The sequence below is a fragment of the Grammomys surdaster genome, unplaced genomic scaffold (assembly GCF_004785775.1).
Source record: "Grammomys surdaster isolate TR1022 unplaced genomic scaffold, NIH_TR_1.0 338, whole genome shotgun sequence".
In the NCBI taxonomy this organism is placed as follows: domain Eukaryota; kingdom Metazoa; phylum Chordata; class Mammalia; order Rodentia; family Muridae; genus Grammomys; species Grammomys surdaster.
The window spans coordinates 2,135,177-2,162,001 of record NW_021604757.1 but is presented as its reverse complement, the minus strand read 5'-3'; the positions used below and the strand labels follow the sequence as shown (position 1 = coordinate 2,162,001).

At 48.8% G+C, this 26,825-nt stretch overlaps 2 protein-coding genes across 13 annotated transcripts in view; one reads left to right on the top strand and one right to left on the bottom strand.

The window, feature by feature from the left end:
* The window catches only part of Phf21a (PHD finger protein 21A), a 176,476-nt gene extending 160,887 nt beyond the window's left edge, over positions 1-15,589 (top strand). For all 8 annotated transcript variants that reach the window (XM_028778618.1, XM_028778614.1, XM_028778615.1 and 5 more), the window contains 8 exons: positions 2,164-2,215; positions 2,894-2,973; positions 3,425-3,485; positions 5,764-5,927; positions 10,887-11,042; positions 12,653-12,728; positions 13,042-13,145; positions 13,939-15,589. In XM_028778618.1, coding sequence (XP_028634451.1) covers positions 2,164-2,215; positions 2,894-2,973; positions 3,425-3,485; positions 5,764-5,927; positions 10,887-11,042; positions 12,653-12,728; positions 13,042-13,145; positions 13,939-14,193 — 948 coding nt within the window. In that variant the 3' untranslated portion in view covers positions 14,194-15,589. The remainder of the gene's footprint in view (positions 1-2,163; positions 2,216-2,893; positions 2,974-3,424; positions 3,486-5,763; positions 5,928-10,886; positions 11,043-12,652; positions 12,729-13,041; positions 13,146-13,938) is intronic.
* Positions 15,590-18,919: 3,330 nt separating this feature from the next.
* On the bottom strand, positions 18,920-25,224 carry Large2 (LARGE xylosyl- and glucuronyltransferase 2). 5 transcript variants are annotated; one of them, XM_028778560.1, is made up of 15 exons: positions 25,149-25,224; positions 24,896-25,060; positions 24,723-24,820; positions 24,335-24,417; positions 23,996-24,119; positions 23,645-23,816; positions 23,423-23,527; positions 21,724-21,836; positions 21,523-21,648; positions 21,243-21,398; positions 20,990-21,150; positions 20,273-20,551; positions 19,800-19,949; positions 19,509-19,704; positions 18,920-19,381 (listed from the first exon to the last, which is right to left on the bottom strand). In XM_028778560.1, exons 2-15 carry the CDS (start codon positions 24,999-25,001, stop codon positions 19,172-19,174), a joined length of 2,079 nt encoding a protein of 692 aa, XP_028634393.1. In that variant the 5' UTR covers positions 25,002-25,060; positions 25,149-25,224; the 3' UTR covers positions 18,920-19,171. The 5 variants fall into 5 exon arrangements, with proteins under 5 accessions (XP_028634393.1, XP_028634395.1, XP_028634392.1 ...); XM_028778562.1 differs by having other exon boundaries at positions 18,924-19,381; positions 24,504-24,820; XM_028778559.1 differs by having other exon boundaries at positions 18,924-19,381; positions 24,720-24,820.
* Positions 25,225-26,825: the final 1,601 nt, after the last annotated feature.

The window sequence follows — 26,825 nt, the reverse complement described above, 5'->3', positions numbered from 1 at the left end:
AGAGAGAGAGAGAGAGAGAGAGAGAGAGAGAGAGAGAGAGAGAATATCATTCTCTCACCAGATACACCAGAAGAGGGCATCAGATCCCATTACAAATGGTTGTGAGCCACTATGTGGTGGCTGGGAAGTGAACTCAGGACCTCTGGAAGAACAGTCAGTGCTCTTAACTGCTAAGCCATCTCTCCAGCCCCCAAGATTACTCTTTTTGTAAGAGAAAGGTGTGTGTGTGTATATGGCCAGATGTGGTGGCACTTGAGAAAATGAGGCAGGTGGATTTGTGGCCAGCCTAAGAGATATAATGAAACCCTGTCTAAAACTAAAAAAGAAAGGAAATTCATGGGAGGGGTAGCTATTTTTCTCATTTAAGAAATTCTTAAAATTCTCATTTAAGAAAAGGTGTGGCACACACCTTTAGTTCCAATACTCAGGAGGAAGAGACAGGTGGATCTCTGTGAGTTCCAGGACAGCCAGGGCTGCTGAGGAATCCTGCCTTGAGAAAGAAAAAAGAAATCTTTTGTGAGCTTAGTCTAGACTGGCAGAGGTGACCTAGGTGGATGTGTCAGAAGAAAGAGTACTGTATTTAGAATGTCTGTGTTTATTACAGCAAACATTGTGGGCAGCCTTGGTTATACTTTAAAAGAATGGTGGAAACTGGGAATGTGGTTATCTATCTGGCCACCAAATATATCATTTCAGCGTGCCATGCTGAAACATGAGCATCAGACTAAGACCGCATCACCCTGCCCAGTTCTTGTTCCTGTCAGAGAGAGAGTTGCCCATTTCAGGCTTCATTTGTTTGTTTGCCAGGGAGGAGTCAAACTCAGGGTTCTCTACATGCTAGTCCCAATATTTGACGTGAGAGAGAAAATAAAAACCCTTTTTTAGAACTCTGAAGATAGTAGTGAAGAACCAGAGTTCTGAGTGGCCTGTTCAGAAAATGACACAAATGTCACACTTTTTTTTTTCTTTTAACTGCTGAGATTAAAAGGTCAAGATCGTTCTTTAGTGATTTATTTTTTATTTTTATTATAGTGTATGATTGTTTGCCCACATGTCTACAGATGCCATGGAAGCAGAAGAAGAACTGTAGTTACAGATGGTTGAGCCACCATGTGGGTACTGGGAATTGAACTCAGATCCTTTGCAAAAGCACCCAGTGCTTTTAACCACTGAGCATCTCCCCAGCGCCAGAAGGTCAATAATTTGAAGAAGCTAGCAATGTTTGGCACATGCTTCTTTTTCCAGCATTCTGGAGACCGGGGTGGGAGGAGGCCTAGGTGGCCAGGATATGTGTGTGCGTACATTTGTGCACTCTCATGTGTTTAAAGTCCAAACTGTATTGTTAGTAACTCTGTGGGAATATGTGGCCTAATAGTTGATGGTGTTTTTATTTACAGGGAACATTCCCTCCTCTGTACTTGGGGTGTTTAGAAGCCATGCACAGTAACTTCAGTAGACAATAAAGACAGTTTTCAGATAATAGCCAGTCAAAGCAAAGAACAGCAGTCAGTTCATTACTCTTTGCAGTTTAAAGGATCTTACATTCTATCTTAGGGTTACAGATGGGGTCCTCTAGAAAGAAGCTGCCCCATAATATTTAGGTTTCATGTTTAACTGCAAATTCTAATATTAAGAAGACCCCCTCCCACTGTCCCTGAAATCATTAGCTGGTGTCCCTGCTGTCCAGCTGTGGGGAGTGAATGTGAGAAGCCAACCTCGTGGTGGGCAGTGGTGTGCTTGGAGCCAAAGCTTGCTGCTCTTGAGGGGCTGTAGCTCCTCTGCATACTTTTCCACTATGGGTACCTTTAAGAAGATTCTTCTGGCTGATGGTGGTGGTGGCGCACACCTTTAATCCCAGCACTTGGGGGGCAGAGGCAGGTGGATTACTGAGTTCGAGGCCAGAGCCTGGTCTACAGAGTGAGTTCCAGGACACCTAGAACTATACAGACAAACCCTGTTTTGAAAAAAACAAACAAACAAACAAAAAACAAAAAAAAGAAGATTCTTCTGAGCAAAAAATCCAAACTTTAGAACAGAAAGCCTCTGGTGGCTTTTGTGTGACTCCAGCCTGTCAGAGTGGCTTTCCTGCTTTCTGACTAGGAAACCTAAGATTGGCTTTGTAAAATCCCAGACTAAAATATATTCTTTTCTTCTCTGGCACAGAAACTTGCCTTCATGGTGTCTCTAGGGTTGGTAACACATGACCATCTAGAAGGTAAGAGAAGATTTTCAGAGCATGATCTTCTTTCTAGCTTTGTTCCTAAAAGTGATATTTGCTGAATTCCTAGAATAGAAAATTGGAGCACAAATAAAGTATGATTGAACCAGTGTGAATGAGATCTCCTATAGTGAAAGAATTGCCTCTGTCCATGTAACGTGTAGGCCCTTCTCTGTATCATTCACACTCTGGTCCTAGGAACCTTCCCAGATCCTGAACGAAGGTGACTCCTGGTCTTTGTCCCATAGCAGTAGCAAGTGCTCCTTTGACAAATCCTTGTCTGTGTCCTCCAGCATCTGGACATCAGGATCCCAAGGACAGTTAGAAATCAATGCCCTTATTATTTAATTCAGGAGTGGTGAGTTCTGGTTGGTAGTCTGTAGGTACAGCTCATGCAGACCTGTACACATAGCAGTCTAAAAATAAATAAGAATGGCTGTTTATAAGTGTGATCCATGGCATCACTCTCACTCACAGAATGGCACACTGGAGTGTGGCATGGCCTTCCCACTGAGAGGCATGAGTAGTGTGCTTGCTTCTGTTGAGGACATAGTGAAACACAGCCTTTCGCCTATTCATTATTGGTTTCAGGAAAGCCAGTACATTACATAGTGCATTTCTGTTCCTTAGCTTCTTCATTTCTATCTTCTAACCAAAGCCTTTTCTTTTCTCAAGAAATCCAAAGCAAGAGGCAGGAGCGAAAGAGAAGAACAACAGCAAATCCAGTGTACAGTGGGGCCGTCTTTGAGCCAGAGGTACTCCAGCCAGCACTGGCACTGACTTCACTTGTGCCTTGTTAGCCCCTCCCCCTGAAAGCCTGCTAAGAGCACTTCCATCTATACTCAGACTCTTCAGTTCTGTGAAGTGATGGGCCTCTCTGCTCACAGCTCCACTGTGTTTTGTCAGTCACTGTTCACCTCTTAAAGTTTTGGAGTTTGAGTGGATACAGTCCTACCTTACAGTTTTGATTCATCCTGAGTAAATACAATCCTACTTCAGTTTTAATTCATCCTGATTTGACTATGTTATCATGAAGCAGAGGTCCCTTTGGAATATTCTCTCAGAGCCAAGTACATACAATCAAACTCATTAGCGCTGAGACCTTTGGGTGATTGGCCTGACTGATTACCATGTGATAGGCATGTTTGCAGTGTTCGTGATGACCATGCTATTCAATAGTCACCTTTCCTTCTTAAATCTCCAAAGCGTAAGAAGAGTGCGGTCACTTACCTTAACAGCACAATGCATCCTGGGACGCGGAAGAGAGGTGAGTGTCTTTTAAAAACACCCTGTCTTGCTTTTGCCTTTGCTTTCTGCGTTGTGTTTCTTTTCCTTCTCCCTCCCTCTTTTCCATTGTCCTAGAACCTAGCTGCTCTATCCATTTAAAATAGTTTTTATTGTTTTCTGAGAACATGGAGGAAAAGAGAGATTTCTTGGCCCTCTGAACTCAGGGCTAAAGCTGACTTTCCAGGTCCTGGCTAAGCTGACTCAGGAGAATGGTGTAATGCAGCATTTCTGCCCCAAGCCTACCAGGCCATCCATGAATAGCTCAGTGAACAGAACATCGTGTGAAAGGAAGTGTTTAGCATCTTTAAGCAGCCTAGCATTGCTGTTGCCAAGGTGTTTTTCATACTGTTTCAGTCTTCCTGTTCCAGTGAGGGTAGAATAGGGCTGCTTTTCTGTGATCTGCAGACTTTCCAGGAAGAGAACTTAGAATCTTTTATCAGTGAGCTTCTCGAGCTAAGGACGAAAAATAAGCTGTTAAAATAGGCTCCCCCGTGCAGAGGTTCCTAACACATTGTCTCTTCTCTTCCTCCACACCTTCTCTAGGCAGAAAGAACAGCAGCAGCTCTTACCACACAGGTCTAAATAGGTCTTCATAGTTCAGGCTTAGACTCATAAACAAGATACTGAAATCATACTCTGATGTCAGTAATATATCCCAAGGTTCCTTTCTCCATGTGGTAATGTGTCCCTGAGTTACAGTTGCAGGCTGGAAAGGTTGCAGAGTAGGTGACTAGCATACTGATGTCTGTGCATGCACACAGACTCTCAGAGCCATTGGAGACTTCTGAGGTTACCCTGACCTTTGCCTTGGACAGAGCTACTGATGTGTAAGCCCAAGTAAAGCCATGTGTGAGCCTTTATCACTTCTGTTACAAGTAACCAGCCCATCTAGATGGAAACTTACTGCTTTTTACTGGTTCCTGGGCCATAGTCATAAGCTACTTTTTGGTTTTGTGTTCAGCTCTTTCTCTTAGTAATCACACAGTTCTCTGATAAGAGGGCCCCAGCCAGCAGCCTCAATTAATTGGTCTGCTGGGAGACAGTATCTGCTTAGAGAACAACAGTTAAATGAGCCAGAAAGATCAGAGGCTCAAGCCTGCATTCAAGTGCCTAGGATGTGCCCTGTATGGATAAGCAAAGAGGATTCATTGTTGGGTTTTCTTTTTTCCTTACAGCTCTTGGTTCTTTGGGGAAAAACTGGGCAAGTCTCTTTGTAACTTGGGCTCTGTCTGACCGACACAGGCAGTGCTACTGTGGTATCTGACCATCATGGTACCTATGCATGACCCTGACAGACTGTGATTGGTGGGAATGCCTTCACCAGTGCTTGTAGGCAAATCAGGCTTCACTGGCATTTCCTGGCTTTGGTCAGGGCTTGTATATAATCACTCAGAAGTTAGAAGCTATCACCCAACTCTCAGGAGACATGGACCTTGATTTAGGTGTGTGGTAAGAGTGACTGCCCTAGATGTCCTGTGACCCTGGGCTCTGCTTTTTTAGACTGTTTGCAAATTGCTTCCGATTGGGCCTTTGGGGAGGGGGGCAAAAAACCCTGCCCTCTCCTTAAACATGTAGTCCATGACTGTTGGTATTAAGGAGAGGCAGTTCCCAGACCACTGTAAGGGATGCCCAAGGCTTGGAGGCCTATGGATTCCCTGATACTCTTATACTCCAGCTGCTCCTAGAAACCCCCTCACAGTGGCTCTGACAGCAGAGGGCCAGAGTAATTGACTGGAATTCTGCCTTCTCACTTTGCCTTCCTCCACCCTACCAGCAGGAAGGTCTGAACTGTTAGCAAGAGACTCAGGAGAGCAGAAATGCTGAGTAAGTCCATTCACGAGAGCACAGGGTCGTTAGCACTGATGGCTACAGAAAACCCATGGTGACTAATGCAGAAAATACATAGAAGATAAGCTCTGTTCTAGCTTTGACCTTCTCCTGTTAGAAACCTCAGGTGTGGTAATCCAGGCATGACCATGATCTGCCCAAGATGGGTCTCCTTAGAGACACTGCACCTTAGCCATGCTTCAAGGCTCCCTTCTCCTCCTTTCTTTTAGTATTCATGTAGTTGTTTCTAATGACATTGACATCTTTGCTTCTTTTCCTTCCTCTGGCCTGTGTATTAACCTTCTGTCTGCTACCTCACTTCCCTTTCCATGCTAGCCAATGAGGAACACTGGCCAAAGGTATGTAAGATCATTTTCCCCCTGTCTTTCCCTCCCCCTTCTCCCCTTTTGTTCCTTTCTCTTGGTATATAGGTCGTCCTCCAAAATACAATGCAGTGCTGGGGTTTGGAGCCCTTACCCCAACATCCCCCCAATCCAGTCATCCCGACTCCCCTGAAAATGAAAAGACAGAGACCACATTCACTTTCCCTGCACCTGTTCAGCCTGTGTCTTTGCCCAGCCCCACCTCCACAGACGTAAGTAACTTGGGGACGTGCACTCTCTCCGAGAGCTCACATGGGAAAGCCATTGTCCTATGCTGTGTCCTCACTAGACTGATAGCCCTGGAGCAGCAGGAGACACTGCACAATGCCTGCATACCTTGCCAGGCAGCTTTCTTATGGGGTCACAGCTGTTCCATGTCCTTAAGAGTCATGTTCACATAAATCTGGGAAGCCCAGGGTTTCAGATTCTAGATTTGATCAACTATGAATGAGCTCTCAGAGCAGGATGGGGACATGGCCTGCAGTTGAGTGGTATCTGTCATTGGTGTGCTGGAAGGCAGATGCTTCCAGCAGCCCAGCTTCACAGTAGACACACTTCCAGAAGTGCACAAGGTCCTGTGTTGGTGGAACTACTCAGAAACAGATTCTAGCACTTACATGTTCTGCTGAGCAAGCTCATGAGGCTGGGGACACATCAAGGAACAGCCAAGCAATACAAGCATTCATGGGGCTTGTGTTCTGTAGGAAGAGGGAGGAGACAAGGGAACAGATGTGTAACCTGTCAGGCACAGATAAGCACAAGGAAGAGAAATGGAACAGAAAGCACAAGGAGCAGTGCTGGAAGGGAAGGCATCGTCCGTGAAGAGGGCGAGGGAAGGGACTTCTCAGCTATGTGTGGCAAGCTGTGACCAGAGAGGGGACAGGCTGCTCATCCAAGGCTTTTATTCTAAGTACAACAGGAGACCACCAGAGGGCTTTAGTGAAGGGATGAAATCATTCTCCAATTGCACATGATTTGTTTCACTGAAGACTCTGGCCCCTGTAGACAGGCTACAGAGTGATGCAGGGCACAGTACCACCTGTAGACAGGCTGCGCACAGTATCACCATTTGCTTTGATTGACTGCTTGTTGCTGCATTTGTTTCTTTGTGTGCTTGCATCCACCTGCACATGCAAATGTATGCATGCACATCTTTTTCTGAGTCAACTAAGAATATGGAGGCGCACACGTTTAATCCCAGAATTCAGGAGGCAGAGATAGGCAGATCTCAAGTCCAGCCTGATGTACAGAGTAAGTTCTAGGACAGGGCTACACAGAGAAACCTTGTCTCAAAAAATAAAAAATGAAAAAAAAAAAAGGAATCTTTACCTCTAAGAATAACAGTATTCTGTTGTGTAGCCACCATGTGGTTATATTATGGGAATTTAATATTGGAATTTAAATATAATATTTATTATTGGAATTTAATATTACATGCTACATCTTAGCATGTAATACTAAGTTCATATTCCAATGTCTCCATTTAACCCAGTAGTTGAATTTGTCTAAGATCACTCTAGACTTTTATTGTCCTGGTTGTATCATATAACTCTCCTTTATTCTGAAATGGTTTCTTGGGCCATCCTTTTTAAAATCACAGTTTGTTCATTTAGAACGTGCATATCTGTCTCTGTGTGCATCCTTGCCATGGCACATGTGTGGAGCTCAAAGGACAGCTTTTGGGAGTCAGCTCTCTCCTTCCACTATGGGGAATCTCAGGAGTCGAACTCAGCTGTCAGGCTTAATGACAAGTGTGTGCATCCACTGAGATGTCTCACTAGGACCTCTTGGGCCATTTTTGTTTTTTCTAATGGTGGTATCTTTTTCAGTGGCACAGTTACCCTGTTGAGTTTGCCCCACTAGACTGTGCTAGTTCCCTCCAGAGTAGACTGAAGCATAGGTTTTTGAAGAAGCCTGGAATCAGAGCTGACAGGCCCTTCTCAGTGTATCACAGCAGGAGGTGTGTGCTGTCAGCCTCTTGTTCACTTTCATCTCTTGAGATAACTTCCATTGATTTTTTTTTTTTTTAACTTGTGAAAGTCTGTTTTTACTCTGGCCAGAGGTGGCTTTGAGTCTGTTAGACTATTTCCCAGAGACTTTAGCCTCCTTTGTTGATTTCTGATGCTTATAGAACCATCTGAATTTTGAAAGGACCACTGTGTAGAAAGAGACCTTGGGAAGGATGGATTAAGCAGGGAGGCCAATAGGGAGGTTCAGACCAGGGATGATGACAGCTGGCTGGTCCTGATGGAGCAGTAGATGCAGGGATGGAGAACAGTGACCAGTTCTGTTTGTATTTTGAAGAGTTGGGTAGGATTGAATTGGGTAATGAAAAAAAAAAAAGAATTCTGAAGGATAAATATAAAGTTGATGACCTAAACAACCGACACTAATGTTTACGGAAGGTGACAAGAGGGTCAGGCTTGAAGCCACAAAGCAAGAGCTTCTGTGTCCGTGTCCTCACCCCTGAGGAACTGCAGAACTTGCTGTTAATGTCTTCCAATAAAGTTAACCTTTGAAGTTGTAAGTGCTCATGACTTACTAACGGCACAGCCCTCTCCATGAGAATGCCATTCGAATCCCTAAGTTAGAATTCTGGGGGCAGCAAACAAAATAGTATCTTTAGAGAAGTGGGGTCCCAGGAGAGTTCTGTTCCCAGCATTTCCTTCCTTGGACCTATCTGCTGCTCCAAACGCACCCTGATTCTAAAGACTTGGTGTTCCATCCATTCTTCCTAATCTTTGCCCTAGTAACTGATGCAGGTTTCAAACTGGCAGGCTAACAAGCACCAGGAGTCCCTGTCAGACACCATGTTTGCTAGTACTGAAGACTTTTCCAGCTTTTCCCCAGTCCAGTGTGGTCAGAGACGTCAGCAGGTCCCTGACCCCTGTGCAGTGCTGGGCAGTGCTGGGCAGTGCTGGGTCGGAGTTTTACTCACAAGTTATTACTTATGCCATATTACCCTTGTCTGCATTCTTTGATTGAGTTTATTTATTATTATTATTTTTTTTTTACAGACTAGACCTAAAAGGTCTGCTTCAGTCAAATCACAAACTAAAAGCTTTTGCCAGGTTTCATCTTAACACGTGAACATTGTTCTTTTCATAAATCTAAAGTCAAAGTATGCTTTTCTGAAACCACTAAAAATGTTCAGCACTTCCTAAGTTAAACCCAGTGGGATACATTTTTTTTTAAAGATAATTGACTTCCTACTTTCACAGTATCCCAACAGCAGCTGTGATTAAAATCAGCACACAGGGTTCTATGTGTTTGCTGCCGGGTAGCATAAGCCTCGACATTAATTAAACAATAACAGTTGTGAGCCAAGCATTTCCTGGGGATCAATAACCATCTAGAAGGGCTTGATAATACAGACCCAGCCAGACACTGATCCTCAGGACATACCTTGTAGCTGCCGTCATTTTTATGAGAAGGGAAGATTTGCTGACTAATAATAAATCCTCAGCATAGTATAGCTGGACTTGGTGGGGGCAGCATGTTCCCAGCAATGTCATGGTCAGGCACTTTTGGCTTCCTGTTTACTTATGACCTGTCGCCAGGGTTAGGCCTTTTGATCTCCACTCTTGAGGCAAAGACTGACCTTAATGGATGAACTGTTTCTGTATTTTATACTTATTCTGACATTCTCAGAATTTTGTATTTAAAGTATTAGGGTAAAGCAATTCTCAAAATGTGGTCTGGAGTCACTGGAACTTTTCAGGGGTGTGCAAACTAAAATTGTTTTTATAATAGTACTAACACATCCCGCATCATTTCTACACTCATTCTCAAGACTGGAGACACAACTTCCTATATGATGTCATGGCTATTTAATGTTGACTTGTGTTCTTGAGTTGTGTTTTATTTTCATTGTACTGTTACTATAACTTTCTATGATTCTGTAACTAACTCAGAGAGTTCTCAGTGATTTTTAGTACACAGAACTCCCAACACTCACACATGCTAGACACTACTGCTATAGTATGTGTAAATATGAAATTTGAAGGACGGAGCTGGAGAGATACATGCATATGTGCACATGCACACACATACAAAGGGGCCATTCCCATATGATTTCCTGTACTATTGGAAAGATGTATCCCCTCAGTGGTGTGGTGTGGGGAAGGGACTGGCGTCACTCTCTGGCTGCTGACTCTGTAGTCCTGTGGAAGGATGTCTAACAGAAGCTCCAGACAGCTTAGAGCAGCGTGCCAGCACTGACTTTTGAGGAGTCCTCCAGCTCGTCCTTCAGTCCCCTCCCCTGGCACCTTAACCCATGTGTCAGTCCTATCCAGACAATAGCTCGCACATCAACTGGATGGAGGAACACACTAATATAAGAACTCTTGATTTTCCCTTTATCCTCCAAATCTTAAATAGTTATACTTTCTTGTCATTTGATGGTGCCTCCTGTTCTGAGGCCCAGAAGGCTTTCCTGAGCACTGGAACCACCACAAAGGGTGCAGTAGAGTGGACTGGGGCAGCTTTCTCTGTTTAGTGAAATATTTTATGGGAAGAATAAAGCCTTCCACTGGATGTGAGCAGCAAATGCCAAATTCTGGTTCTTCAGAGCGTCGTCAGCTGTGGCTATGGCTCCTTCAGTCCCATGTTAGAAGTGTGTCTGTCAGTTCTCTTTGCTCCTGACTTGGACTTTTCCATTTGAACGTTTACTTGGGGAACATTTCCCCAAGTAAGCAAGAAGTTCAGTAAATAATTATTTCTTGCCTCTATTTCCAAATTCTTTTTAAACTGCCTCTAAAATGATAGATAATAAACTTTGCTCCTGTTAGTGAGAGACACTTGGGTCAGTGGATCAGTTCCTGATTGTATCTGATCTGTGAACTGGAATCTTGGTGTTGGAAATGCCAAACTGTTACCCAACCAGGTTGGCCCAGGCAACTGAAGATCTTTGCTGCAAACTCTAGTTTATAAGATTAAATGTTTACTCTAAATCTGAAGATGTAAAGGAAGTCCCTAATGTTAAATTGTCACCCCAGAGATTGAGCTTTGTGCCACTGGAAACTCCTGCTTTCCGTAACACTAAAGCTGGAGGGCCATCTCTGTGCCATCAGCTCACTTTCAAAACACTTACGTGCAACCACGGTGCAGAAGGTAGCTTTGAGTTTTCACCCTCTTTATCATTTTTCTTACCTTTCCTCTCCATCTCATAGGGTGATATCCATGAGGATTTTTGCAGTGTTTGCAGAAAGAGTGGCCAGTTGCTGATGTGTGACACGTGTTCCCGTGTGTATCATCTGGACTGCTTAGAGCCGCCCCTGAAAACAATTCCCAAGGGCATGTGGATCTGTCCCAGATGTCAGGACCAGGTACTGGGGGGTGGGGGTCACATGGGTGAGGGACCAAGAGGAAGAATGCTATGGAAACGCCTGTCCTTCCCATCCTGGGGAATAGGCTTCCCTTTTCTCTTGGTTGTTGTCCTCCTGGTTCGTGGCACAGCATGCAGGCACACGGCATAGCCTTTGTTCCCTCACAGGCTTCCTGATGCATGGATTGCTTTCTTCTTTGGGAAATGACTTATCTTCCCTGTTTGGTGGCATAAGCCTATAATCCCAGCACTTAAAGGGCTGAACCAAGACCTTAACAAATTCAAGACCAGTCTGAGCTACATAGTGAGATGTACACTCTCACGATGAGAAAACAAAACAAAAAATAAATTAAGATTCTTAAAAGCTTATTCTAAGCTGGGTCTGGTTGTGCATGCCTTTAGTCCCAGAAACCAGAAGGCTGAGATTGGTGGATCCAGGTGAAAGGCCAGCCTGGTCTACAGAATGAGTTCCTGTCAAGCAGGGCTACAAGGTGAGATGCTATATCAGAAAAAAGAAAACCTGATTTAAGATCATTTTTTAAACTTTTCCCTTTCTGTTCTTTTTGCAACACTGGGACCCAAACCAGAGCATTGTGCATGCTGCCTAAGCACTCAGGGCCTTGTGGGTGTGACTTACGTGTTCTACCACTGAGCTGCGTCTTAAGTCCATGGTGTGTTAAAACAAGTGCTCTCTCTGTAGCCCAGGCTGGCATTGAACATGGCATCTCCTGCCTTGGCTTCCTGGCCAACAGGTATGACCACACCTGACTTAGTCCTCATCCATGGACTCCAGTGTAGTCAGAGTGCCTTCTCCTGATCCTCTCTCACATGGTCCCCTGACAGTTGCCTACACGGAGGCTAGATTATATTTCCGTGTGTAGAACTATATTTAACATCCTTTGGGTGTTTTGGGAGGACATAACAAAACTGAATTTGAAACAGGTAACCCTTGTCAAATCAAAGGCAGAATTGCCCGAGGTGACTGCCAGCATGCTGGTGTCCAGCCTTGTGCTTCTGCTTCTAGCTGTAGAGAGTGGTTGAGTTGTGAGTCTTTCGTTTGCTTGGTTGAATGGATGTTTTGTTTTGTCTTTGTTTTGAGACAGGGTCTCACTGTGTAGCCCTGGCTGACCTAGAACTCTCTATGTAGATCAGGCTGCCCTCAGACTTAGAGCTCCACCTGCGTTTTCTGGGGTTAAAGGTGTGTTCCACCATGCCTAGCTCACATGGCCTTCTTTAATTTTTATTTTTATGTATTCATTTTATGTGTATCTCTGTGTTATCAGCTTGTATATCTATGCATGCCTGGTGTCCTGTGCCTTCAGAGGTTGTTGGATATCTGAGACTGGAGATACAGACAGTTGTGAACTGCCATGTCAGTGCCGGGATTTGAACCTGGTGCATCTGGAAGAATAACTAGTGCTCTTAACTCCTGAGCCATCTCTCCAGCCCCTCACGTGGCTTTGATACAGGAATGCTCCCAAGTCTCTGCTTTGTATAGTCCAGGATTTTGAGTGATACTTCTACAAGCCTCCTTGGATTTTGACTACAGATACAGACACTGGTGTTTGGTGTTATCTTGGGTCTCAAGGGAAAACTCTAACTTCTTTTCAGATGCTGAAGAAGGAAGAAGCAATTCCATGGCCTGGAACCTTAGCCATTGTTCATTCCTACATCGCCTACAAAGCAGGTAAGATCTGCCTTTTTGGGGAGGGCAGTGCTGGGTTTGCTTCTAAAAAATAAAAAATAAAAGTGTTTTATTGAATAAAGTAGAAAGTTTGTGAACCACCTTTTGAGGAGACTGTGAAGTGTGGTGCCCCCTATAAAGCCTGGCCTAAACCTCCAAGGCCAGTATATCCAAAAGGAAAAGTCTATGTAGTCAGGTTCTGTGTCCTTGGCTGTATGACAGCAAGGACTTTCAGGGCTGGTATCTTTGGTGAACAAAGCCGGGCAGGCTTTTCTAAAGAATTGATGGTTTAAATGTTACTTTTTTCCCCCTGCAGCAAAAGAAGAGGAAAAACAGAAGCTACTTAAGTGGAGTTCAGACTTAAAACAGGAGCGGGAACAACTGGAGCAGAAGGTGAAAGAGCTCAGCAGTTCCATAAGTGTAAGTCACTTCTCTTTCTAGACACACAGTACTGCATCCTTGACAGCTGGGTCCAGTCTTTCCTTGTATGAATGGGATCAACATCGGCAGCTGGACGTCTGCCTTCTGAGTTAGTATGCAACCTCAGGTGCCATGGCCGGGTGCTACTTGCCCAAGCTCTGAGTGCCCTTGTGGCTGCTGTCTGAGAGAGTTTTCAGTCTGCAGGGGAAGAGATGGAGTAGCAGCTGCACTGTTGCAGCACCACCCAGTGCCTGCACATTTTGAGAGGAGCCTCACTTGACCCTGAGAGCCACAGGCCCCCTGAGTGCTCTTTAGACACCTGATTTACTAGGCTGAAGGAAAGACTTCCAGCTGGCAGCCAACCTAGAGGGTCTGGCTCACCGACTGGAGTCTTCAACATTGGGCTATCTCAGGTCTCCTAAACGTAACTGGCCCAACTCACAGAGATCCAGCTGCCTCTGCCTCCCAAGTGCTGGACTTAAAGGCGCACGCCACCACGCCTGCTGTCACCTGTGAGCATAGCAGATGCAAGCTTTAGGGTAGCTTTCATGGCGACTTTCACGTCACAGCATTGTAGGTGCTAACATCCAGTAGAGTTGGCTTTTACCCTACCATTGGCCCCATCTCTTGCCTCTTGTGTCTTCCTCCTTTGGTAGTATCTGTCCACACCAGGTGTAATAGCACAACTTGTAGAGGTTTCATGCCAGTGCCCAGAGACTGGTTTATGGGTTTATTTTTCTCCGGGCCTGCTGAGTCCCGGAGGCTGAGTGCCTGCCCTTATCATTTCCTGCAGAAATGCATGGAGATGAAGAACGCCATCCTGGCACGGCAGAAGGAGATGCGCAGCTCCCTGGACAAGGTGAAACAGCTTATCCGCCTCATCCACGGCATCGACCTCTCCAAACCTGTAGACTCTGAGGCCACTGTGGGGGCCCTCTCCAATGGCCCAGACTGCACCCCCCCTGCCAACGCCACCTCCACACCCGCCCCTTCCCCCTCCTCGCAGAGCTGTACAGCGAACTGTAACCAGGGGGAAGAGACTAAATAACAGAGCCCTCGAAGAGATGCCACAGTCCTGGTGGCGAGGAGACTCTAGAAGAGCAAAGCCGGATTTCTTCTGGAAAGTACAGAGTTCTTTTGGTTCTTTGGTTCCAGAGAGAGAGAAGATGCTTGTGCCAGGTGGCACCCGAGTTTGCCAATTGATTCTTGTTCTTCTGTGTGTACATGCAGAGACTGGACCACGTTACATGAAGTAGTGCCAGCTGGAGGTTCTTAGCCAGCGCCATGCCAAGTGACATACTATATTACTCTCTCTATTATACACCAGTGTGTGCCTGCAGCAGCCTCCACAGCCACGGTGGGTTCGTTTTGTTTTGTTGGGTGGGGAGCAGGGATGGGCAGAGGGAGGAGAGCAGGTTTCAGATCCTTACTGGGAGCCGTTTGTTTAGGTAGAAAAGACAAGTCCAAAGAGTGTGTGGGCTTTCCTGTTCCTAAACGTTTCACTACCATAAAACCAAAAAATGAAAAAAAAAGAAGAAAAAAAGAAAAAAAAGGAAATAGAGATTTAACTAACCCAGTGCCCAGAAGAGGGACGGGAAGGGCTGGGAGGGGCAAGGGTGGGAAAGTATATGACATAAGCAGTATTTAACTCCTGGAGGGGCCTAGTGCAAGAGGAGAGCCCGGCCCCTCTCCAGCTCGCCCCGCCCACAGCCTCCTGCAGCCCCTCCCCCCTGCTTGGTGTAGTGCACAGCCCAGGTGGTTCCCACCTTGCTAAGCAGGGAAGGGAGGGTTCAGTGAGAGTGGTAAGGAGGGAGAAAGGCAGATCAGAGGTTTTACTTGAAAACAAGCTCCACCCCTTTTCTATATTTATAAGAAGAGAAGGTTCTGAGCAGAGAGCACGACCCAGGTGTGTGTGAATGGAGACGACCCTTTTCTCTTCTTCAAGTTTATTTTTGTTTCTGTTCTTGTTTTGTTTAAAGAAAGTTTTGTTTTGTTGTTTATTTTACCTTTTTTTTTTTTGTAACAAGAACTAAAATAAAGAATAGAAAGGCTGTTTTTTCAGGCTGACGGTCCTGTTGAGGGTAGCGAGACCTTGCATGATAGAGTAGGCGTCATAGTGTCAAGTGAGGTCGGTGAGTCTGTGTGCGTTCTGTGTCATCAGTCAGGCACTGTTCTGGTTTGTTTCATTTTTTTATTTTCTGGTTTTGTTTTCTGGTTCTGATTTTTTTGTTTTTTCATGCAAGGGCAAAAAAAAAAAATCTTTGTACCTGGGGAAAACAACAACTTTTTTTTTTTAATTAAAAAGGAAAATAAAAGATATTGAGGTCTTCCTAGTGTTACTTAAATTAAGATCAAGGTAAGAAACATTGTAAAAATTACAAAAGTGCTATTTGTTTCCTAAAAACAGTGATTTCTATTAAAAAAGGTGTCAGAACTGGAGAAAATGCCGTGTAGTTACAGTTTTTTAGCACAGAGCCTGCTGATCCTGATGGCATTGTGTTGTGTCTCTAGACTGGTGCACCAGTCTGCTGAAGGGCCAGGTCCTCCCACCTCCTCCCTCCTCAGACTTGCTGTCTCCTTGGCACAGGGACCTCATCGCCTGTGTTTGAAGCCAAAACGGAATGAGCATAGTGTCAGTGCATCCCCACAGTCTCAGGCCTTGCTAGAAGGCAGGCTGGTGCCCACCCAGACCTTCCCTTGGTGCTGCTCTGTCTTACAGCCACCAGCATTACTTACGCCTTGGGGGCCCCTTGGGGACTGACCGGTAAGGCTCCTCACTGCCTGTATACTTGGCCTCCGGGAGGGTAAAAGGTGCAGGCTGGCTGCATGGGGGAAGATGCCTCGAGGGTCCATATGTCTCTGAGAGCCCAGGTGGCCTTCAAGTCCATCTTTCTTTGAAGAGAGAGGGCTGAAGCTCTAGCAGGCCTCTGTCTGCTAGCCCCAAGGTCAGAGTTCACTCCCATTCCACTCACATGCTTCCTGGGTGTTCCTGGGCCAGAATCACTATGCTTGCCCTGTATGGTCTATGGTAGACTTTTCTTCTTGGAAAAATGGGGTTCTGAAAGGCTCTCTACTCATCTCTCCAACAATACCATAGCGAAAGTAACTCTATGAGATGCATGTTCCCACTGGAAACCTTTATCTGTTACATGTCCTTGAGTGAAGGGACAGAGGCCTAGGTAGGCTCTGCCCCCAGGTCTGAAAGCAGCATCTCTCTGGAGCCCACTAGGCTCCCAAGTTTAGGAGTAGGAGGAAAGACCCCTTTGCTTCTTCCTTGCCCAGTTAGGTCCAGGGAAAAAGAGCTGGATCCTGACAGAAACTAGAACAGACAAGAGGTGCTTGTGAGAGCGAGCAGGGTCCATTCACACCAGCCACCCATTCCTCTTCCCAGCGTTTGAGAAAAGAGTCTCAGCTTCAGGCCTCTGGCTTTGGGTTGACTGAGGGGAGCGGAGAAGAGCCGTGTTTTCTTATTTAGGCTCTAAGGTGCTGTCTAGTTAGCGGGTGTTGGAGACGCCTGGACTAGTTAGAGGGATCTTTGGCAGAGGATCAGAGACCAGCAGCAGGCTGATATCCTGTCTCGGCTCCCCTAACCTGCCAACCCCCTGTTGGACTTGTCTGGGCCCATAGGCTGGGGCTTGGCACACAATGCCTACCTGAGACGGGAAGAGGTTGACAAGCCATCAACAATCACTACAGGCCTTTGCTCCAGAAGAGCTGCTGGTGACAGCGCAGGACCAGAGCAGCATAGACTCCCATCCTCTGATGTTTGGAAAAGAGCTGCTTTGAGTCAACTGGAGTGAAGTAAAAAATGTAGCCCTGCCCCAAGTCTCCGCTGTGGGCCCTGTCCCTTCTGTCTACCTGCCCCTATCTCCATCAGCGCAGAGCTCCTTTCTGTCCCCTTAGACCTGTGAGTATCTGTGACCACCTAGGACATACACACATGCTGCCCCCAAGCCTTCATCTTCCCTACCACGTGTTGCTCTTACGACCACCTGTGTCAGGCTCACTAGCATGGAAGTCACTTTGGAAGGCCTTGGACTGGGAGTCCCCTTGTCCCCAGGATCAGGCTGGCAGATGTAGGCTGTAGAGGTCAGCGCCATCGCCTTTCTCTCCTGAAGGCTCCTCTTTCTTTCTGAGCCTGTCTTGTCTGCCTCGGCTAAGCTCGACCAGTTCTCATTTTCCCTTGCTTATCTGGCTTTGAGAGGTAAGCCTGCTGATGGTACCCTTCCGGAAAGACTCAGAAGCAGTCTCTGAATGGCTTTACCTGGGTGAGGCCTGCCTCTACAGCCAGTGACAACCACCAGGCAGCCTCCAGCTGGCCCCCATCTTAGTGACTGACATCTTAGGGCCACCTCTCCTGCTGCCGCTTCCTGCCTCATGCTCATCAGACAGTGTTAAGGGTACACGTGTACCCAGCACTGCCCGAGTGACTGTGTTTCCAGCTGTCTGTCTGCTCCTACAGCTGCCTCTCTGCCACCTCTCTGATGCTTCTGATGCTTCCTCTTAGGGCTGTTGGAGCCTTCTTGACTCTCACCACCAGCCCCCTCCCTCAGCTCACAATTTAAAAGGTCTCTTCCCTTCAGGCCTTTCTTTGGTATGGACCTTACCTAACTAAAGGGCTGAACTCTTGAGGACACTCCTCCCAGGGGCAGGAGTAGGATGGACCAGTGACCCTTTCCTGGACACTGGGTTCTACAGACTCCATGGCTTCTGGTGAATGCAGGCTACTTTGTTCTGTGTGAATGACTGTGGACCTTGTCCCACCCCTCATCCCAGCACCCTTGGCAGAAAATAGGAGTATCATTTCTCATCCTGCCTTCAGCTGGTGCTCCTGGTCAGCTCCTCCCCAAGAAGGAAATGGGTCACCCCCAGGGAAGATTCCACTGGTCCTCTCCAGGGAACGAAGAGTCCCACATGGCAGCCTTGGTCCCTGCACCCACCCCTCTCCAGTGCTCTTGCTCTTAGCCCAGGGTGAGCTGCAGTCAGGTGAGTGGGCTGAGCAGACCGGAAGTCAGTGAGCATCACGCATAGAGCCAGCCAGACCCAGTCCTGTCTGCGTCCATGCCCTTTGTGATTTCAGTCTTGGTAGAATTTGTATTTGGAGTTTTGTGCTTCAGAGTTTCTGTTTTGTTCGTTTGGTTTTTGTTTTGAGAGGGTGGGGGTACAGAGCAGCCGATCAATTTGTATTTATTTATTTTAACATTTTACTAAATAAAGCCAAATAAAGCCTCTCAGCCTCTTGGTGTTGAGTTTGGGGCTGGGGTGGGAAAGTGTGCACAAGAGTCTCCATCTTGCCCGGCAGTGGTGGCGCACACCTTTAATCCCAGCACTTGGGAGGCAGAGGCAGGCAGATTTCTGAGTTCGAGGCCAGCCAGGTCTACAGAGTGAGTTCCAGGACAGCCAGGGCTACACAGAGAAACCCTGTCTCGAAAAAACTTAAAAAAAAAAAGAGTCTCCATCTCTAGCCTGTGGCCCTTGAGGGGTCAAACTGTCCTGGAACTCTAACCGGGGTCTACTACCAGTGCCCAGTGATGCCCTCAGACCCTAAAGGTCCCCTGTGATTCTCCAGCCAGAGCACAAAAGCAAGACAAAACAAAAACGTGCTTTTTAAAACTTTATTGTGGGGCTAGAGCAATGACTCGGGAGAAATGCGGACCTGGGTTGGTCCCCAGCACTTACATGGTGGCTCACAATCACCTGTAACTCCACTTCCAGGGGATCTAATGTCCTCTCGCCACACACATAACAGGCACAACACTCACACATAAGACTAAAAAAATTTTTTAAAAAAATTTATTATGTAAGAGAATAAGAACTAGCCCCAAACCAGCTGAGGCAAAGGAGGGCTGGAGCCTAGTGTGGAACAGCAACAGAAGGAACCAGGACCCCCACAGATGCTCCACTCTAGCCCTTCTGACAAAAACTTTAAATAATTTAAATAGCAACAAGGGTGGGCACCCACCAGGGTTCTCCAGTTTCTGCAGGGAATGTGTGTGTAAGCCCTATCCAGGGGCAGCCTGGCAAGCTCAGGCCCGGCTTCGGGACAGCTGCAGGGCAGTGAGGTATTTCAGGGCTGCAGACCCATAGCGCCTTGACAAGTCCTGGTGGAACTCCTCCTTGAGGGCCTGGAGACAGTCACGGTAGGTGGGGCTGGAGCGGAAGCGGGAGATGTCCAGACTTGGAGCGTGGGGCAAGTGGATAGAGAAGGCCTCAGGAAGTACTAGGAATTCATATTCCTGTAAGAACAGGGACAGAAGCCAGGGCTGTACTGGGGAGACACAAGTAGGGCCGAAATGGAAGCTTGCACCATGACCCACTAGGAAGGGGCAGACCACAGCCGGGGCAATAAGGTGCCCTCCTTACCTGAGCGTCCAGCTCTATGATGTGGGCCACCTTGTTCCAGCCAAATCCCACAAAGCGAGGATCATAGCGGGGGCAGTCACGGGGTACCACCACATAGGGCTCATAGTCAGCTGACCACTGCACACGGTAAGGTGCCTGGGCTTCCCGCCAGCGGGAATAGTCTGTGGATGCATGACCCTGTGGCCACTCATGGTACCTGTGTAACAGGATGAGGTGAGAGCAGGGTGTAGGGGGTTGTGAGCTAAGGGGCCCCAGCATGGGGATAGCAGGGCAGAACATGGCCTCTCTTACCTAAAGGTATGGAGGGAGCCAGCGTCCAGTAAGGTCAACAGCTCTGCCTTAGAGTTCGGGAAGCTGAAACGGTAGTGCAGGGTCTCAAACGCAGGCACCACCAAAGCAGCCTTCCGCCGGCTGCCCAGATCTAGCTGCTCAATAGAAGCCCTGGGGAGAGGCACGTGGGCATTCAGCCCAGGGGTCTTACCCCTGCTGAGCCGCAGCCCCACCTTCCAGGTAGCCAACTCTCCTGTCTCAGGTAGCCTTGCCACACAGAAACTGCTGTTTGAAATAGGGCATTACCTCCATGACTCAGTAGCAGCCCAAAGGAAAGGCTCAAGATAAGCCTCATTTTGTGAAAGCCACTGAGCCCCAAAAGAAACAGCAACCTGTTCCCACAGGTGTGACACAGCAACCTAGGGTTCCCAAAATATCCTGACCATCACAGCATATACCCCAAATGCTGTCCCTCTCCCATCCTCCAGGCCCACCTGAGGTAGTCATACAGGGAGTAGGCAGGTAAGAAGTCAATATCACTGAGGAAGACGTAGGGTGTGAGAGCTTGGGCCAAGGCCACATTGCGGAGCTGGTTGACAGGATAGAGGGGACCGTCCCGGTATACTACATGGTAGGCCACATCCTTCCTTGCAGAGAGCACTGGCGACATTTCCACGAAATGCAGGAATTGCTGAGCCTCTGCATCTGTCAGGTACAAGGCCAGGCTCATGGGGCCTGACCAGTGCCTGCACAGGGCTTCCAGCATCTGCAGCCTGGAATGAGGCGGGTAGTCAGCCCTACTCGGGCTGTGCACAGAAGCCCAGGGATGGCTAGAGCTTGTCCCCAATGTTAGCCGCTGAAGAGCTCCCGCCTGTGACTAAGCACCTTACAAGCACACACAGCTGGTCTTTTTTAATCCTCACAACTACCCCGAGTAGGTCTATCTACATTTGACAGCTGGGCAAACCAGAAGCCTGAAATACTGAGGCTTATTTGTGGTCCCCCAGCACAGAACAAGGGCAGTTCTAGGCATCAGAAAGACTTTCAAAGCCCAAGCTTTTCCCCACCATATCCAATGTCTCCAACTTCTGGGAATCTCCCAGGAACCAGCAGCTCACTACCACATCACCAGGCTACCAGATAAAATCATTCTCTCAAATCCTCAGTCTCAGACTATGCCATGCTACTCAAGGCTACCCCTACACCCTCACCGGTCCATAGAGAGCTGGGCCACCAAGGTGACATCGTGAGGCTGGGGAGGTGGCGGCTGGTGGGACAGGAAGGTGATGTGCACCCGGTGCACAGTGAGCTGCTGTTGGCGGAACTCAAAGCAGGGCTCTTCCTCATCCAGCTGTGCTAGGGCCTGTTGCAACTGAGCAGGGTTCCAGGAAGGAAAGAATGACATGCCCTCCAGTACAGAGGCGCAAGATCTTCTAAAGGCAAACCAGTGTGGCCCCGTCTCACCTGCTCAGCCCCAGGAGGGAACTGGTTGGGGCATCCAAAGAGCTCTCTCCGCAGCAGTTTCCCATCGTAGCCCAGGAAGGTCAAGTGCAGATTACGGAAGAATTCTGCATGCTTGTTCTTCACTCGAAGCTTCTTTGGTGAATTCCAGTGGATCACCTGGCCCCAAAAGGTATCCGCAGTGGGTGAGAACAGTGAGAGAACAAGAGAGTGGTCAGTGTTTCTCGTGCCCCTGCGCTGTGCTCCCCACCCCCTCCCTCTCCATCCTGCAGTCTCCACTCACTTTGAGGTCAGCTGCTTCCAAGTAGCAGCGCTCAGCCAGAGTGTGGTCTGACAGCTGCACGTTCCAGACACAGGGCAAGGGATGCACCAGCTCAGGATGCTCCTTGATGACCGCATTGAAGATGTCCTAGGCAGTGACAGACATCCCATCTCAGTCCCCAGCCTGCCCCTCAATTCTTCTCCCACAAAGATTCCTCCAGACCTGGTCAGCCAAGGAAGTGGCCGTCAGACTCAGCAGCTCTCGTTTGGCTGTCAACTTCCACATCTGCTCCCAGTCGGTTTGCTGTAGCCTGTCCAGCCATAGCAGGATGACACCTGCCAACAGGGAGAGAGGTTGCCATGCCCGCCAGGGCCATCCAGATCCATCCCAAGTCTTTTGAAATGTTAGTTTTGTAGTATGGGGGGTGAGGGGGAAGAGCCTGAACCCTCTTACATTCGAGACAGCCTATCACTGAACTACACCCCCAGCCCTTTTGTTTTTTATTTTATTTTGAGGAACTGAAGAGATGGATACATGATTAAAAATACTTGCTCTTGCAAAGGACCCAGGTTCGAGCCCCAGAACCTACATGGTGACTCACCATTTCACAGGATTCGGTACCCTCTCTGACCTCTACTGGTTGCAGGCATGCATGCACCACACATACATACATGCAGACTAAACTTTTTTGTTTGTTTGTTTGTTTGTTTTGTTTTTCAAGACAGGGTTTCTCTGTGTAGCCCTGGCTGTCCTGGGACTCTGTAGACCAGGCTGGCCTCGAACTCAGAAATCCGCCTGCCTCTGCCTCCCAATTGCTGGGATTAAAGGCGTGTGCCACCACTGCCCGGCAGACTAAACTTTAAACACACAAAACAAGTCTTTAAAAAAAATTATTATTTTGAAAGAGGATCTCACTGAGTCTCTCAGACTGGAATCACACTTGCAATCTTCCTGCCTCCAAGAGGCAACACCACACCAGGCCACAAGGTCTGAATTGGACAGGCGGTCATGTGTCACCTAACGGTGCTTTGGTCAACACTATAAAGCATATACTACAGATGGTACATGATTAAATGAAATAAAAAGTCACCAGCTAGGGCTGGGGTATGTGGCTCAGTTGTAGTGCTTGTCTGTCATGCATAAAAGCCTGGCTTATGGCCCCCACATGGCATAAACCAGGGAGCATACACCTGCAGTCCCAGCACTGGGGAGGCAGAGGCAGGAGGAACAGAAGTTCAAGGTCATCCTCAGGTACATAGTTAAGTTCAAAGACAGACTGGATGCATATGTCCTAATCAAGCCAACCAACCAACCTACTACTACTTAGTATTTTTCCTATATGCTTTTTCCAATTTCAGCTATACAAACACTCGCCATTGAATTACAGTTGCCCACCTGTCTATCAGTAGACACTCAATCCAGTAACATGCCTGGTATTCCCATGCCACACCACAGCCTGGAGAAGAGTAGGCTATCCCATCTGGGTGTGTGTAAATATACCTTCTGGTGTTTGCACAGCAATTAAAGTGCCTAATGGCAAATCCCTCAGAATCTGTCCAAATTGTTAACACAGGACTACATTTTCTGATGGTTCAGACACAATCTCCCATAATTCCCTTGGGTAGAGAGGAGCAGTATACTCCACAGCTCACAGAAACCTCCCCACACACTATCTCACATGTGGCAACGGCAGGGTTATCTCAACTCTTCCCATGATATGGATGGGAAAACAGAGTCCCAAAGGGAGCATTGAGTTGGCCACAGCCATTTGGTACAAACACAAAAGGTGGGGGAGTTCTCTTCACCTACTTTCCAGTCCACAGCACTGGCAGAGTTCTTTTGAGGGGCTTTCAAGCATTCTGTGCCCCCCACCCCACCCTGAGGCCCACAGCCCATCCTGCCTCCCTCACCACTGTCCCACCTGTGTTAAATCCCCTGCCCAAGGCAGGCCAGGGCCTATGGTTCTTCCAGAGGTTGCCCAGGTACCAGTCGCTCTGGTTCTCCACAAGACCGACCACCTGCTTGTCTGGGAGGGGAGGGTGGGAGGGAGCTGCCTGGGGATGTGGGCTCAGGGCTAGTCCAGAGCAGGGGCCTGGGGAAGCTGGGGAAGGGACAGGCTGGGGCAGGGTTGCAGATGTCTCACCAGAAAAGTGACCAAAGAATGCCCAGAGCTCCACAATGTCAGAGGAGAAAGTGACGTCAGTGTCCAGGACAATGACCCGGGCCAGGCTGAGAGGCAGGATTCTGGGAAGCACTAGCTTCATTAGCCCATATAGGCCAGAGTAGTGCTTGTTGGGGATCCAGGAAACCAGGGGCTGTCCGGAGGGGGAGAACATAGCAAGTGGCACAGCTGAAGGTGGCCGTTGCCCCGAAAAGAATGAAAGATTTCAGCTCCAGGAGGTTTGGTAGGACAGAGTCTCTCCTCTCCCACCACCCACTGCTGGAAGAGGGTGGGCCTAGCTGGGCCAGAGCAAAGGGGGAGACTGCGTCCTGCCTTGAGCTCTTCAGCATCGTAGAAGCTGACCACCAGAGCCGGCACCATCCATGTTCGGAAGAGTGTCTCCAGGATGTTTCGGGCTATGGCATCAGTTATCAGGTGGAGGTGCAGCGGATTTTTCCTTTTGGGTGGAGAAAGTTAGCCTGACATGGCTGTACAGGAACAATACAGGATTTTCCCCACAGGAGGAAGCCCTGTCTCCTACAAGGAGCTCTTGGGAATGTTCTGATGGCCCCCTTCATAAGAAACTTGAGTTTCCTCAGCATAGGTGAGGAAACTCAGAACAGCGGTGCTTTGTTATGGAGGCTCTTGACCCTCATCCAGGCCTGTCTGTACCTGTAGAATAGCACGGACTTCATCAGGGTGACGATCTCTCGGCTGGAGTTGTATCCGGCACACACGATAGCCACATGCAACATCTGGGGAGGGGACACCTAGGTCAGCAGCAGCCCTCAACTTCTACTAGCTAGCTTAGCCATCCTGGTCTAGAACAGTGTAGCTACACCTGGCATCTGAGCGGGGTGGAGGAAAAGGGGTGCCTAGATGCAGCGCCTAAATTTCACAAGCGGGGGAATCTGAGAACAGGAGTGGAGGGCGTGCGTTGCAAGCGTCCTCAGGTAGCCAGCTCGGTAGCCAGATGTCAGGTGCTGTGATTCCCACAAATGCCCAGATAGTTGGACTGGGGGCCAGGAAACTCAGGGGTGGCAGCACTTGGCACAACTACCTCGCACTTGGGTGGAAGTAGAAGCTGCGGGCTGGAGGCGGAGCGGTTGCGGCCCCCGTACAGGTCTCCATCGAGGGTGGCAGTTGTGCCTAGTCCATCTGAAAAGACACGTGGCGTGAACAGGCAGTGGTCACACAGGATCCCCTCTTTTTCTGCCCAGTTCGGGCGCTCACACTCCGGGTCCCGGCCGAACAAGAAGAAGCCAATCACTAGCAGCAGCAGCAGCAGCAGCAGCAGCACAGCGACCCCCATTGCCCGGGGGCGCCCTCGGGGCAGCATGGCTGTCTGTGGGACTCAGGGCGGGGTGCGACCCCGGGCTGCGGGCTCCATCACCGACCCTGCAGACCAAGGACCAGAGGAAGATCAGCGATGGACCGCGGGGCCCGACCGCTGCTCGCCCTGCGGTGCACAGCTCTCCTGTCTCACCTGCTCCGGTGGCGCGGGGAAGGCCCAGTTCCTCTTCGACCGCCCGGCAGCGAGGACCCAGACAGGATCGGGAGCTAGCCCCGCCCCCAACCTGGGCTCAGGTTTCACCTTTGCTTGGCTGAGCTGGAAGGGGCGGGGAGACCCCCGACAGGGCCCCGCCCCTGCACCGCACTGTCTAGGAACCTTCAACCCCTTTTTAGGGTAGTTTTACACTGAGGCACTGAGAGGGCCGAAGGCCATGGGGACAGCTACCCAGGGTGGCCTTGTGCCCGCTACCTGTACCCTCCTGGCTCTGGGACCTCATTCCTTCCCCTAAGGGGAGGGACCGATGACCCGGAGCACAGAATCAAAGAATTGGCGAACATGCCGCGGAAGTCTGGGAGGCTGAGAGTAGTGGGGATGGGATAGGAATGTCTGGTCCAGGGGTTAGGGACACCTGCTCAATTCGACGATAAGAGGCTGGGCCTGCTGGGGACACCTGTAGCCTGAACGTCCTCCCTGGCCCTTAGCCCTATCCAGAAGCGGACTGAAAGATGCGGGCACTGCGCCCTTTTGAAGGCCACTTCCCCTCCTGCAGGAGAGCTGGCAAAGAGCCTCATTGCCGCCGGGGCAGGGCCATGCATCCCCCACCCTTGTCTGGAAAGCTGTGATTGTGCGGGACTCCAAGGGCCGATTTCTTCCTCCCTCTCCACCCCTCAGCGGGCCTCCCTCACGCCTTTTGCCCTGAAGGGGTGCAGGGAACTCTGGGCTGTGGAGGAGACCAGCCATGGTCGGTTGATCGCACACTGATTGCCAGGCCCTGAGCACTTGTTTGCCAAGTCTTTGCTCAGGTAATCCTCACATCACCCGGAGGACACGAGTTGAGTTTGTCCCTAAAGAGTGAAAGGAACCTACCTACAGCCTTTGGCTACTTGTTATGGCAGGCAGCCCTCTACTGCTCCTGCAAACTCCCCGCTGTGGCTGCCCTAAGGGTCTTCTACCTCAGGACCTGCCCCTGCCCTTCCTTCTTCCTGGAATGTAGTTTTCTCTACGTCTCTTACTTATTTTCCCAGGTCTTCAAGGAACGCTGAAGTCGCTTGTTTGTTCTGGGGGTAGCCCCCACCCCCACCTCCACACACATTCCAGGTGTTCAGTGTGCTGTGGAAACTGGAGGGAAGCTTGGGCCTGCCCTCTAAGGTAAGGGCCTCACCAGCGGCTCAAGTTGGGCCTTTTAGCCCAAGGTCCAGTATAAAGTGAGGCAGTAGCCTGGGGCTAGCTCCTCCCTTGAGTGATCTGAATGCCTTTCTCTGGGAGATGGAGGTTGAGGGGGGGAAATCAGCTTGTAGGACTTTAGAAGTTGCTATGGAAACTGAAAGCTGCCTCTTGTACTTTTAGGAATTAAGAGAAAAACCCTGGTGTGCAGGGCTTTGAGCCCCAGTCATTTTCAGCCTGCTGTGCAGCTGGGATCTGGGCCAGGGGTGGCCCTCAACCCAGAGAGATGGTCGTGGGAGACAAAATGTGAAGGAGCAGCAGGCAGGGTCGCAGGCAGAGCCTAAACCAAGCTAAGTCTTCCGTAAAGAGAGGTGAGCTAGTGGAGATACTGCCTCTGTAGATCTCACTGGTGTCCCCCCTCATGATGATCCTGTGGAAACTTTAGCACTGTCGGTGGGATAGTGAAAGGAAGAGCAAAAATAGCTG

Coding starts and splice junctions, on each gene's coding strand:
- Large2 (XM_028778558.1), bottom strand. CDS start 25,001: ATGCTGCCCCGAGGGCGCCCCCGGGCAATGGGGGTCGCTGTGCTGCTG. Junction 21,151..21,242: donor TCCCTCCTGGGGCTGAGCAG/GTGAGACGGGGC, acceptor AACCCTGCTCAG/TTGCAACAGGCCCTAGCACA. Junction 20,552..20,989: donor GCCCAGCTCTCTATGGACCG/GTGAGGGTGTAG, acceptor GCCTCATTCCAG/GCTGCAGATGCTGGAAGCCC.